Source organism: Myotis brandtii, unplaced genomic scaffold (assembly GCF_000412655.1).
Source record: "Myotis brandtii unplaced genomic scaffold, ASM41265v1 scaffold1563, whole genome shotgun sequence".
NCBI lineage: Eukaryota > Metazoa > Chordata > Mammalia > Chiroptera > Vespertilionidae > Myotis > Myotis brandtii.
The window spans coordinates 132803-147972 of record NW_005355679.1 but is presented as its reverse complement, the minus strand read 5'-3'; the positions used below and the strand labels follow the sequence as shown (position 1 = coordinate 147972).

The following is a 15170-nucleotide window of genomic DNA, read 5'->3' as shown; positions in this document are numbered from 1 at the left end:
TGCCAGACAGTCCAGTTTCTCCCCGTATGAGTCTGGGTCCCCAGAGACTCGCCTGGAACTGGAGTTCAGAGCAGTCGGGAGCTTGAGACTCCCTCCAACCGTGTCCTCAGTTGCCAGCCCTTGCCGTGTGTGGCCCCAGTACCTCTACACTTTACTTCCGCACCTCCTCTGAGTCTCAGTGTGCTTTTCTCTTTCCTCCTAGTTGTAGAATTTCCACTCAGCCAGCCTTCCTGTGGTTCTGGATGATGTCCGTTTTGTCTTTTAGTTGTATTTTTGAAGTGGTTGTTCGAGGCAGCAATTTCCGGTGTTTACCTATGCCGCCATCTTGGTTTCTCATAGTTTACATTTATTAATATTCAAATATTGAACTATCTTTGTGTTCCTGAGATAAAACTTACTTGGTTATATTTTATTTCCTAATATTTAAAGTTTTTGTGTTTATGTTCATGGAGGGGTATTGTTGTGTAGTTTTATTTTGCTGTTGTGTCTTTGTCTGATTTTGTAGGCCTCAAAATTAATTGGGAAATGTTGCTTCCTTTTGTATTTTTTGGAAGAAAGTGTGTAGAGTTGGTGTTATTTGTTCTTTAAATATTTGGTAGAATTCACCAGTAAAACCAAGTAGTTTCATATATTTCTTTGTCAGAATGCTTTTAATTATGAATTATGTGTAATTATAAAGGGATTGCATGAGGGAGCTCTTTATGGTAATTGAATAGTCCTTTAGCTTGATTGAGGTGGAGGTTACATGTGATAAATGCATCAAATTAGCTTTGTACCAATGCTAATATTCTGGTTTTATGTTGTTACATAAGATGTAACTACTAATGGTAACTAGGTGGATGGTAAACAGAACCTCTCTGTGCTAGCATTTCAACTTTATGTGAATCTAAAATTATTTATTTACTTTAAATGTTTTTTTAAATTGATTTTTAGAGAGTGAGGAAGGGAGAGGGATAGAGAGAGAGAAACATCAATGAGAGAGAAACATCATCCTGCACACATCGCTACTAAGGATCAAGCCTGCAACCTGGGCATGTGCCCTGACAGAGAATCGAACCAGCGACCTCTTGGTTCCTGGGTCAATGCTCATCGGCTGTGCCACACCGGGTGGGCTATAATTATTTTTTTAAAAAAAAAGGTTTAAACAATGTTGTAAGAAGTCTTGGTTGAGGTTCACTTTTGCAATTATAAATAGAGCTGCTGTAAACATTCCATGTCCAGGTTTCTGTGTGAATGTAAATTTTTATTACAATTATTTATTTCATCTTGGGTGAGTTTTGATTGCTTGTGGTTTTTGAGAAATTGTTCTTTTTCATTAAAGTTTTTAAGTGTATCTGCTTAAGTTGTTTGTAGTATTCTTATTTTTTGTAGTATTTCTTTTTTATCTACCTAACATCTGAGAGGTCTTTGGTGTCATTCAATATATATATTCATTCAATGTTGCCGGGAGTTTATCGATTTTATTCATTTTTTTCAAAGAACCATCCTTTTGTTTCACAAATTTTTTCTACTGCTTCCTTTTTTAAAATATTTTTATTGATTTCAGAGAAGGGAGAGGGAGAGAGATAGAAACATCAATGATGAGAGAGAATCACTGATTGGCTGCCTCCTACATGCGCCACACTTGGAATCAAGCCCACAACCTAGGCATGTGCCCTTGACCGGAATCAAACCCAGGACCCTTTAGTCCACAAGCTGACACTCTATCCAGAGCCAAACCATCTAGGGCATATGACATCTTTATTTGAAAATTCTCCACACATATGGCAGAAATATTATACTCACATAAAGAAAAGCCAAATGCTGCATTATAATGGTTTTTGTTGACATTCCATTCCTTTATCAAAATAGTGGTGAAAGGTATTGGTGCTGTGAAGATAGGAGAGTCTGCAATGCCTGATGCACAACTAGTCAGGATTTGGATAACATTCAAGATGGGGGAATAAACATCAGCAGAAAGCTGGTATTGAAGGGGAAGTAAGAAAACCCTGAAAAAGTTAAAATATGCAGAACAAAATGTAACACCATCACAGGTACTTCGAAAAATTCTCCATTATATTCATGATAGATAGCCTGTTAAAACTACTTGAAAGAAGCTCATTAAAGAGGCAAGTAAAATATTCATAACAGACATTGATCTCCAAACCCAACTCCACTGCATGAAATTGAAATTGCAGAAGAGTATAAAGCAGTGGTTCTCAACCTTCTGGCCCTTTAAAACAGTTCCTCATGTTGTGACCCCCAACCATAAAATTATTTTCGTTGCTACTTCATAACTAATTTTGCTACTGTTATGAATCATAATGTAAATATCTGATATGCAGGATGGTCTTAGGCGACCCCTGTGAAAGGGTCGTTCGACCGCCAAAGGGGTTGCGACCCACAGGTTGAGAACCACTGGTATAAAGTGACCAGACCCAGAGAACCACTTCTTATGCACAATTCAGGTGCTCAAGATGAAAGAATTATTTACACAATTTCGGACAGTATTCAATATTTAAGTGCCAGTACCACATTATTCAATGATGGCACCTTCAAGACAGCACCAACAGTTATTTACTGTGCACGGTGTAGCACTGGGTTACACTATGCCATTGATTCATGCCCTAACAGAAGATAAGAAGTCACATATATTTGCATAGGAATGAAATCACATTAACCCTTCATTGTGCATGCTGGATTTTGAGATTGCAAATAATGAATGCTATTTGACTACTACCAAATGCAAATACATAAAAGGATACCTATTTCCCAAGTAAATGACAACAAAAAGTAATTCCCGTAACTGCATCTATGTTGTCTGGACTTCCCTTTGTGCCTTTGGAAGATGTAAATAAAACTTGAGTACATTGTGGAGAATGCAGAAGTACATGTAGATGACCTAATAGATTATGTTGAGAGAGGGTACCTCTGTGGAAGGTGTGACAGGCAGCAGACCAGAAGCTCCAAGATTTCTAGCGGAAACTTGGGGTGTATACAGATCAGTACTGAAGGCTGATCATAGGACAGTCCACACAGTGGAGGGTGGCACAGCAAATTTCAAAGCTGATGGTAGTGTATTATCCTTCAATTTGGAGTTTACTGAAGTGTTGAAAGATAAACAGCAAAGCTATAAAGTTACCAGCCAGGTTTTTGGTGGTCACACTCAAATAAAGCCACCAATTTAACAATGATACCAACAAAATAAAATTTGTATAAACAAAATTGTTAACAGATATAACAAATATAAACACAATAATCAGGTTGATATATTCTTTTTTTAAAAATGTTTTTATTGATTTTTTAGAAAGAGGAGGGGAGAGGGAGAGGACAGAAACATTGATGATAAAGAAATATCAATTGGCTGCCTCCTGCACATCCATTATCAGGGATTGAGCCCACAACCCAGGCATATTCCCTGGCCAGGAATTGAACCAGAAACCTGTTGGTACGTGGGACGGTGCTCAGTCCACTGAGCCACACGAGCCAGGCAGGTTGATATATTCTTTAGAGCAATTGCTCATGGCTTTACAGAGTAACTCTGCCAAACTTCATGACAAGGAAAAACAAGAATAAATATGAAACCACAAATTCATCATAATAAAAATAATAAAATTTTAACAAAGTTAAATGTATTATTTAATGAATTGTGGGCCGAATGTCTCAGTGGGTGTTTTGGACAGGACCAAATGTCCTGCAAAGACGTAATAAAAATGCCGTATCAGAAAGAAAAAGGTGAATTAAGCTGCAGGGACAGCTGGCTTATTTGGAAGAATAGAGAGCTGCTTACCGCACACGACATGTAACAAGAAACATCACAGACGGAAATATGAATAATGCAAGTATACATGTCTGCTTCACACATGTTAAAAGAGAGACATACCTACCACAGTACTCAGGTTGAGAAGGAATGTACTTATGACAACAAAGCACAACAAAGCAAAAACACAACTCTCAACTAGAATAAATTTCTAATGCTGAGCCTTTACATAGGAATAAGAAACACTGTGCTGCTTATTCTCCATCGGCTCCGCCCAGATCTCTGTGCCCCCTCGGGCTTACCTGCAGATGGCATCTGCTTAGGTTCTCCCTAGGGAGGCACCAGCAACTTGGTGTCACAATTCTGGAGGTGGCCCCTCCTTCATGGGAGCAAGTCTCACTGGGCTCTGGTAACACTTGCTTCCATCCTTTGCCCCTTTAGGATTTAGAATAGTGAAGTCTTCCTGCAGATGCTAGTCTCTAGGTGATTCAATAGCCCGTTTCTGGTCCACTGTAAGTCTGCCATTAAAATCTAGAATTCTGTTTTTCACCAGAACCATGCTGACACAAGACCTACCCCATATTCAATTGTCAAAAGAAATAATTCTTCCCAGTCTGACCAGCATGGCTCAGTGGTTGAGCATCGACCTATGAACCAGGAGGTCTCAGTTCGATTACTGGTAAGGGCACACACCCTGGTTGTGGGCTCAATCCCCAGTATGAGGCATGCTGATCAATGATTCTCTTTCATCATAGATCTATCTCATCTATCTCTCCCTCTCTGAAATCAATAAAAAAGTATGTATTTTTTAAAATGAAATAATTCGCCCTAGCCGGTTTGGCTAAGTGGATAGAGCCTCAGCTGGTGGACTGAAGGGTCCTGGGTTTGATTCCAATCAAGGGCACATGCCCAGATTTCGGGCTCGATCCCCAGTAGGGGGCATTCAGGAGTCAGCCAATCAATTCTCTCATCATTGATGTTTCTATCTTTCTCCCTCTCCCTCTCTGAAATCAATAAAAAAATATATTTTTTTAAAAAGAAATAATTTCCCCAAAAATTCACTGTATTTTAAGAATATTAACACTTAGAAAAGAATTCATCTCTATTGGGGGAAATGCCTTCAGTTCTAAATAATAACCCCAAGAATAAATGAGAAGCCATTATCATCACAGTAATATAAGGTCCTGATAGAGATCAGGTCCATATAGAGTTGCATATCTTAAAGCTAGGGTTTTCTCATCTTGTGTGCTGTTATCTTCGGGCTATTGCCCTTTAGAGCCATAAACTATAATTTGATATACCACATAGACATGAAAAAGTCCATTACAATAGAGACAATTTCTTCTTATGTTTTCTCATGTCATGACATTTGATTGCTGAGATCTTTCCCAAAAGCACTACAGAATATTTTCCAAACATCTCATATCTCACATATCCACCCAACAAAATCATTAGCATATCCATGACTATCTCAGACTAATCTGGATTTACCCTTATATCTTCTGGGTGACGGATAGACAAAGACAAAACAGAGCCCAACAAGTAAGAAGTAGAGTCTCTTGGAACTGCTTATCAACATGTTGCAAGGAATCATAGGAAACAATAGGACAAAGGCAAAAGGGACAGTATATGACGTATGAAAGACAAATACATACTTCCTGGATTACATACAACTCAGGTTACACATATCATGCCTAAATAGATACAGCAATGAAATACCAAGAGTATGAAAGAGGCATTTCATTACATACAACTATTTTTTTTATTTGTACAGTGCAATATTACTGTTTATAACTAATATTAATCTTTGTGGAATTTATGTATCACTATTAACAGCATTTACAGTATTGACCCAGAGGCTGCTTAAAAAAACTCAGAAAAAAATGTTTGGTTTTTTAATGGGAGTAGTTCAATAATAATGGCAGTACTCATTCATCTATGAGGAGAGGTAGGTGACGTGGCTGTAAAATAACATACTGGCCGTGCTCTAAAGAGACCTGGTAGTATTAAGAATAGAAATGATGCAGAGGTGGTTAAAAACCTCACAGAAACATATTTTGTCTTCTTTATTGAAGAGGCAGTTCAGCAATGACAATAGCCATGTATTTATGTCAGGAAATAGGAGAAAAGGTATGTGGTTTTCACTTTAACTCTTCCAAATATATTTTCTTTTATCTATAGTGGTGTGCTGCTAAATACTTGACAAGAGGTTATCTAAGAAAATAACTCTAATATGTAGAGTTTGCCAATTTCCATTGTGTAAATACTCACACTAAGCCAAGCTACCAACATGATGGCACTGAATGTAGAGATGGAAAGAGATGTGCAGCTGCACACCATTACTCAGTATTCTCTCCATGCAGACTCAAAAATATAAGTAACCTAAAGAACAAATAGCAAAATATTATAAAATAATTAGGAAGTAATGTGTTGAGTATTTATTACCTTTGTTTTTAATATAATTTAATTATAATTTTATGTAATTTAATTTTTAAATGACTGTGTTTAACAACTGGCTTGCAAAATTCCTGAAAATTTAAATCAGCAGTACTCCCAAGCCAGTATGAACTTAATCTAGCACATCACTATATGTGTGTATAAATATATTTACATGTACATATGCAATTATGTCAACCTACAAAGATACTGGTGGTATTTAGTGTGGGAAATATTAATGTAGATCACAATAGTTGTTTAACTAAGTGTTCATACTTTCTCTTCACAATTAATGTTGGGCTCTAATATATAAATCAAACATACCTCAAATTTCTATCATGTTAGAATACTTACATAGGCCTGAACACATTAGGGATTCTTCACATGGATGTTTAATGCTATTGTCATTCAACATTTTTTAAGCTTCAAATTATACTGTGAATATCAGTATAAGTGAGTATCACACATTATATTTACAATAAAGTTTTGGTATCACATTTGGAATATGATACAAGACAACATAAATTCTCTACAAAGATTTTTACCATATAACTTAAATGAACAAATTTTTCCTAAGTACAAATTTTCTGACAAAAGTTTATTTTTTCGTAAAAGCTTCCACATATTTAAAACATTAATAAGGTTTTATTCTAATATTAATTATCTGAAGTGCAATAAGACATAACTTTTGAGTAACTTGTGATGTTCTTTGGGTTTCATTGATCTTATTTTTAAAAACTGAATAATGAATTTGAAAGGGTAGACAAAGATTTCTGAACATTCAGGATGTGGAAAGAGCTTTCACCCTTGTGTGAATTCTCTGATGTTTAGTGAGTACTGATCTCTGACTAAAGGTTTTCCCACATCCATTACACTCATAGGGTTTCTCCCCTGTGTGAGTTCTGAGATGCTTAGTAAGAGCTGATTTCTCACAGAAGGTTTTCCCACACTCATTACATTGATACGGTTTCTCTCCTGTGTGAGTTCTTTGATGTACAATGAGGTTTGACTTCACACAAAAGGATTTCCCACATTCATTACATATGAAGGGTTTCTCTCCTGTATGTGTTCTCTGATGTACAGTTAGTGCTGACCTGTGGCAGAAGGATTTTCCACATGTGTTACATTCATAGGGTTTCTCTCCTGTGTGTGTTCTGTGATGTTCAGTGAGATTTGACTTCACACAGAATGTTTTTCCACACTGGTTACATTCATAAGGTTTTTCTCCTGTATGTGTTCGTTGATGGTTGGTAAGGTGTGGTTTCTGACAAAAGGATTTCCCACATTCAGCACATTCGTAGGGTTTCTCTCCTGTGTGTGTTCTCTGATGTTGAGTGAGGTTTGACTTCTCCCAGAATGTTTTTCCACATTCAGCACATTCAAAATTTTTTTCTCCTGAGTGAGCTCTTCGAGGTTGGGTGAGATGTGACTTCTTGTTGAAATTATTTCCATTCTCCTTGTGCTCATAAGGTATTGCTCCCATATGTACTACCTGATGTTTAAAGAGGGCTGATTTCCCCCCCGTTTTGTGACTTACTTTATATTCATGGGGAATTTTTCCTGTGTAAGTTCTCGGATGAATAATAAAAGTTGAATTGTCACAGAAAATTTGATCATATTCATTATATTCATAAGGATTCTCCCCTGTAAGAGCTCTCTGATGTCCCAATCTTAAATCCACATAGAAGGAATTCCCACAAATACTGCATTCATATGGGTCCCTTTCTAAATGAGTTCTCTGAGATAAACTGAGCTTTAAGTTTTGGATGAAAGTTCTTTGACATTCATTATATTCACAGAGTGTCTCTCCTATCTGAGCTCTCTTGTTTGAGAAAAAGGCTGCCTCTTCTTGGAAGCCTTGTCCATTTTCGTTATACTCAGAAGGCTGGTCGAAAATTAGCTGAGTGAGATCCTGGCCATGACTAAGGATATTCCTTTTTTGATCATAGTTATAAGATTTCCCTCCAGTAGGAGTTTTCTCATGCCTAATATCAAGGAGCAATTTCTCATATAAATTAAACGTATCAGGTTTTGTTCCAGAATAGTTCTTTCTACTAATAATTAAGTCTGAAATATTCTTCAAACTCATTTCACAAGAGGCACATATCTTATATGAAAAATTTCTTGAAGGAACACAGTCTTTACCCAGATTGAAAGTTTTCCTTACTCTATCACCACCATGTATATTTAATGTTTTGTTGGTGGTGACAGCAAATTGCCAAAAATGCCCATCTTCATTTTCTTGGCTGCTCTCTATTAGGTCATCAACTTTCCAGTCTTCTAGAAATGAGAAAAATAACCACATCTTAAGAATTTCAGTACATTTCTAATGGAATTGGACTTTCACACAAATGCCCTATTATGCAATAAATCCTTTGTTTTAGACCCAGTTTCCTGGTATGAACTAAATCCAACTATATATTTCCTTTACTGTTCTGGTTGGAGTGGAAAATACACGCTGCAGTGGAAGCAGGGAAAGGAAAGTGGCAATGACATTTAGCACTTTATAAAAATATAACCTTCAAAACTAAACCAAAAAAAGGAAATAAAATTCAAAGCACTGGGAGTGGCTGATTCAGAAACAAGGAAATGCAAGAGAATGGGGTAAGCCCAAAGGAATAAAGTGATAGTTAAGGTGAGTAGACAAGGGCTTTCAGAGGATGAACTGTGTTTGGTAGAGAGAGAACAATTTAGTCCTAATCCTCTGGTATACAGATTACTGGGGTAGGAGTCCAAGTAGAGTACATGACTCCACTCTACACATGAAACCAAACTAGAGTTCTGAAAACACCAACTTACTTAGTTCCCAAAGAATAGTCCAAAACCCAGGATCTAGATTTTCCTTTAATATAATTCACAAAAAATATATATATATTTTTAAATGTTTTAAGAGAAGCAAGTTAGAGAAGGTGAAATAAACTGAAGACATGGTGAGCAAACAGAGATTTTCTGAGAGTTGTTCATTTGGAAAGCAGGAAACTCAGAACTGGATGAGTTCAACAAGGAAAGTTTTGTTTTTGTTTTTAAGGAAAACAGACTGAAAAACAAATTAGAGGAAGAATTTGCTTTGGCAGAGGCAGATCATGGTTTATGTCCTTACCTTGTCACAACTTGATTACTGTTGTAAGATCCTCACTAATGCATGTTGCTATTCCTTTCTCTCCCCATTTTATGTCAACATCAAAATAAATTTCTGAAAGCATCTATTCCCTCATGCATTAAGGAACACTGCTTTACCTGAAACTCCAACTCTCTTTCTAGCTGTGACTCACAACACTAATGTTCAACAGGAAATACACCCCAGATGAGGAGCAGGCCTTCTTTACAAAAGGACCAGGTTCATTTTGTTTTCTCACAGCTGTTCACGAAACGGTCCAAGCCCTCAAGTCATACGTTCCTTCACCTCAATCTGCTGGCTGGCTTCTCCCCAAAATAATTTTGTTTCTTAGGCAATGTTGATTTTTAAGTCTGCTTTTATTTCTAGGTTTATCTTTTATAGAGTTTTCAGTTTTTATAGACATTATCTTAAAATTTTTGGCTAGCCTGGCCAGCGTGGTTCAGTGGGTGAGCATCGACCTATGAACCAGAAGGTCATGCTTGGATTCCCGATCAAAGCACATTCCTGGGTTGCGGACTCAATCCCCAGTAGGGGGTGTACAGGAGGCAGCCGATTAATGATTTTCTGTCATCATTGATGTTGCTATCTCTCTCTCCCTCTCCCTTCCTCTCTGAAATCAATAAAAATCCATTAAAATTCTTTAGAAAAGCAAGGACCTATAACCAAGATTACTCTACCCAGCAAAGCTATCTTTTAGAATAGAAGGACAAATAAAAGAGCTTCCTGGACAAGGAAAAGCAAAAGCAATTCATCACCACCAAATTAGTGTTGAAGAAGAAAGAAGAAGAAAAAAAAAGAAAGAAGGATAAGAAGTATGAATAATAAAATGGTAATAAATATATATCTATCAAAATTACTTTAAATGCAAATGAATTAAATGCTCCAATCAAAATACATATGGAGACTTAATGGATAACAAAAACAGAACCTTGCTATCTGTAAGAGACTCACTTCAGATCAAAAGACACACACAGATTTAAAGATATTTCATGGAAATGGAAACAAACCAACAAAAATCTGGGGTAGCAATACTTACACCAGACAAAATAGAGCTAAAAAATAAACAAGTAGAACAGAAACAGACTCACAGCTACAGAGGACATTTCTACAGTTGCCAGATGGGAAGGCTGTTGGGGGGATGGGTGGAAAAGGTGAAGGATTAAAAAGTACAAATTGGCCGAAACCGGTTTGGCTCAGTGGATAGAGCGTCGGCCTGCGGACTGAGGGGTCCCAGGTTTGATTCCGGTCAAGGGCACGTACGTTGGTTGCGGGCACATCCCCAGTAGGAGATGTGCAGAAGGCAGCTGGTCGATGTTTCTCTCTCATCGATGTTTCTAACTCTATCCCTCTCCCTTCCTCTCTGTAAAAAATCAATAAAATAAAAAAAAAAGAAAAAAAGAAAAAAAAAAGTACAAATTGGAAGTTACAGAATAGTCATGGAGATGTAAAGTACAGCATAGGGAATATAGTAAAAAATATAGTAATAACTATGTTGTCAGATGGGTACTAGATTTATCGGGGTGATCACTTAGTAAGTTACATAACGTCTAATCACTGGGTCGTACACCAAAAACTAATATAATATTGTATGTCAACTGTAACTGAAAAATAAAAAATTATTTAAAGTTAAAAAAAAGAGAGAAAGCATTTATAAGTGAATTTAGGATATAATATAGTGTGGGTTTTAGTGTAAATTCTGGAGAGCAGAAAGAAAGAAATTAAGATAGGTAGAACAGGACCACAGTAGAGCACTTGTGATCTTGATTCCCAGCATGTCATCATTTTGGCTCAAATAAATTCTTATAAAAAAGAAAAAAAAGAAAAAGAATAGGACCACATTGTGATAGTCAATAAGGACTTTAATTTTATTTATTAATAAAAAGCTACTTTGTCAGGCTAGTAAAAGATACACTGGATGCTTTAGGTTAAAAAAATAAAAGCCATTTAGGAGGTAGCTCAAGCCAGAAATGAAAAATCGCAGGCACAGTTCTGGTTTTACGTGGTATCAGTGAAAAGTGAGAAAATGAAGAGATGTAGTAGATGGTTTTGAAAGGAAAACAACAGGCATCTGAATAGACTAGTAATAGGAAATAACAGGTTTAGCACAGTGACCCATGGTTGCCACTTAAGGTGGTAAAAGGCTTGTAGAATGTCCCTTATTTGACTCGTAGAAAACCAGCCTCTCTGGTTTTCACGTCACTCAGACTGTTCCTTCTCAATCTCCTCTAATGATGAGATTTAATGGATTTACATGTCTCATAAACGTGTATTGTCCCAAGACTACTTCTCTCACAAAGAACCACTCTTTAGAAAAGGAGTCAGCCAACTATGACTACAAGCAATGAATGGTCCTTGAACTAAGAATGTTCTTTACATTTTTAGAGGGACAAAGTAGAAGAGCACTAGGGAGGAGCAAGGATAAGAAGAAAGGAGGAGAATAAATAGGAAGAGAAAGGGGTGCAAAGGGGCTCAGGAGGAGCAGCAGCAGCAGCAACAACCACGACCACATGTGGCCACTAACCCTGAAATGTTTACCTTCTGGTCTTTTATTAAGTTTGCCAACACCTGTTCTAGAAGATCTCTAACCCATGCCTTTGACACCACCTGAAATTAATGCCTTTCAAATGGATACTTCTAGTTCTGTATTCCATACTTGTACACATTCAACCTCCAATACACAGACTAGATTTGGACTCAAGCTTTTTTGTAATAACTCCCCTATAATCTCTCCTCCCTAATTTTCTCTATCTCAGTAAATGACACCCTAATTTATCCAGTTGCTTGAGACAAATCACTGGAGTCATTCATGAGTCCTCTCTTCCTCTCACACACCATTATCCAATCCAACAGCAAATCCTCTTAGTCGCATTTCAATACATCTGTACAAATCTACCACTTCTGAGCACTTCCAGCATAGCCTTAGCCACTATCTTCTCTCCTCTGGAGTACATAATAGCCTCCTAACTGGTGTTTCTTCCTTGCTAATGCCTAAGTACCACCCACCCACCATAGTTTATTCACTGACTAGAAGTCAGAAAGACTCTCTTAAACTGTAAATCAGATTTGATGACATAATTTGATTTACATTTACTAAAAAAACAAAGGATTTCTCACATCACTCAAAACAAAATTAATGTATCTGCTTCTTATGATATCATCTCCTATCTATCTCCCCCACGCCCACTGGTCTCCAGCCACATTGGCCTCCTTGCCATTCTTCACTCTAAGAATATATCTGCCTGAGAAGTTCAGCACTTAATGTTTCCCCTGCCTAAAATATTCACGCTTCCAATTTATTAGTCTCGTCTCTATTAACCTCATTAAAAAGGTTTTCCCTGACTTTCTTACCAAATAATACATCATTCTCCATCCCTTTCCACTACTTTAACAGTACTTACCATCACCCAACACTGTGTGTGTATATACATGCACATATATCTACACACACACACACACACACACACACACACACACACAGGTATGCTTTGTGCTACACACACACACAAACACACACACACACACACACACAGGTATGCTTTATGCCCCTCACTGTAATATACACTACATGACAGCAGGGACATTACTCTTTTAATTACCTAAAAACATAACTGGATCATAGCGAGTGCTCACATGTTTGTTAAATGAATATATAGAAGTACTGCATGAAAACACACCAGCTAACACAAAGAAAATAGAGAGAAGGTGAACAATTCTAAAAGATACACTAACCAAAAAGAAAAAAAAAAGAAGATACATTAAAAAAATTATCTAAGATAAACCCGACTGCGTTTGGCTTATGGGTATAGGTAAGTCACCCTTAAAACGTACAAGAACGAAGGAAAGCACTTATGAGTGAAAGTGACATGTGGAGGAATGTGATTGAGGTAATAAAGGGATGTGGGCCAACTGTCGTTAGAACTTCCAAAGGTCTGAGCTACAAAAAGAAATATCTGAAAGGTGATAAGCCCTGAACAATGGCTAAGACGGGGGTCCTCAAACTATGGCCTGCGGGCCACATGCAAATACAAATATTTTATTTGTTCCTGTTTTGTTTTTTTACTTCAAAATAAGATATGTGCAGTGTGCATAGGAATTTGTTCATAGTTTTTTGATGTGGGCCAACTGTCGTTAGAACTTCCAAAGGTCTGAGCTACAAAAAGAAATATCTGAAAGGTGATAAGACCTGAACAATGGCTTAAGATCTCACTTCCTGCTTGTTCCTGTTTTGTTTTTTTACTTCAAAATAAGATATGTGCAGTGTGCATAGGAATTTGTTCATAGTTTTTTTTTTTAAACTATAGTCCGGCCCTCCAACGGTCAGAGGGACAGTGAACTGGCCCCCTGTTTAAAAAGTTTGAGGACCCCTGGCTTAAGATCTCACTTCCTGTGGCTTCCATCTGCTTGTGAACTCATGAACTCACCTGGGTGGCACTGGCTTGGGAATCCTTGCTTTAATATCCAGGGCTCTTCTCCTTGCTCTATCTTGATGATCACTTCTGGCTTAGTAATGCAATACCCTGTTAAGAGAAAATAATACAGCACTATGGCTAAACAGCCTGGTTTTAGGGACTCTGAGAAAATGATGGAAAGAAAGGTACAGCTTAAAGAGCTGTTCAAAGGAGGTGCCCTAATCAACTAATCCCTGAGGAGGGAAAAACACAGCATTCTTTATGCTAGCCCAAATCTCTAATTCTTCAAATCAGAAAATTCTTACAAGAAGTTCATATGTTTCATCAACTAAGAAATGCATGGAACCCAGGCATGTGCCCTGACCGGCAATCGAAATATGACCTCCTAGTTCACAGGTTGATGCTCTACCACTTAGCCACAATGGCTGCACTCCTTTTACATTATTAACTTTCACTGAGGAAGTAGAACTTTCCGGTGTTAAAATGAATAGTGGATTGAAATGAATATGGTATAGTATGGCTAAACAGCCTGGTTTTAGGGACTCTGAGAAAATGATGGGAAGAAAGGTACAGCTTAAAGAGCTGTTCAAAGGAGGTGCCCTAATCAACTAATCCCTGAGGAGGGAAAAACACAGCATTCTTTATGCTAGCCCAAGTCTCTAATTGTTCAAATCAGAAAATTCTTACAGCAAGTTCATATGTTTCATCAACTAAGAAATGCATGCTACTGGTAGTCACATGGAAATATTCTTACCTATTGAGACAAGGTGGCTGTAATTTTCCAGCATCATGTCTCTGTATAGTATCTTCTGAGCAGAATCCAGCAGATACCACTCTTCCTGGGTGAAGTCCACGCACACATCTTTGAATGACACTTGTTCCTGTAACGGTATATTCTTTTTCTATATGAAGCCGTCAGAACAATATGATGGGGAAAATTTTTGAAAGAACTAATCTCTTTAGAGCTTACTAAAAATTGTCATATAGGATGCCTTCTTCTGTGCTATACTATGTAGGATAAAATATGTACAAACTGACTTTCCAAAATAAATTATGAATAATATATTCAATAAAACAGATGAATATATGGACAAAATAAATGAAAGATGGGATGTGTGTTGTGCAGAAAAGAACAGAGCAGGGCTAAGACCACTAGCCCTTGAAAAGTCTGCCATAAGGTGTCCTTTGGCTGGCATCTGGGACCTTGGATTTCAGAAGAGTTCTCACCATCTATCTATATATACTAGAAGTCTGGTACAGTCCAGGAGCCTCAGGGGATGTCTGACTGATGCCACAGAGGCGGGAGAGGCTCTCGCCACCACCACTGCGCTAGTTGGCTGTGAGCCTGGCTTCTGGCTGAGCTGCACTCCTCCTGCATTGAGCATCTGCGCCCTGGTGGTCAGTGCACATCATTGCGACCAGTTGTTCTGCTGTTTGATCAATTTGCATATTAACCTTTTCTTATCCT

The 15170-nt window shown here is 37.6% G+C and overlaps 1 protein-coding gene across 5 annotated transcripts in view; it reads right to left on the bottom strand.

Moving 5' to 3' along the window:
- Positions 1–6217: 6217 nt before the first annotated feature.
- Positions 6218–15170, bottom strand: part of ZNF248 (zinc finger protein 248) — a 20308-nt gene continuing 11355 nt past the window's right edge. For 4 of the 5 annotated variants that reach the window (XM_005861775.2, XM_005861777.2, XM_014536073.1 and 1 more), the window contains exons 3-5: positions 14457–14583; positions 13715–13810; positions 6218–8455 (exon numbers count right to left, since the gene is read on the bottom strand). In XM_005861775.2, coding sequence (XP_005861837.1) covers positions 6957–8455; positions 13715–13810; positions 14457–14583 — 1722 coding nt within the window. In that variant the 3' untranslated portion in view covers positions 6218–6956. The remainder of the gene's footprint in view (positions 8456–13714; positions 13811–14456; positions 14584–15170) is intronic. The other variant, XM_014536074.1, reaches the window with a different exon arrangement.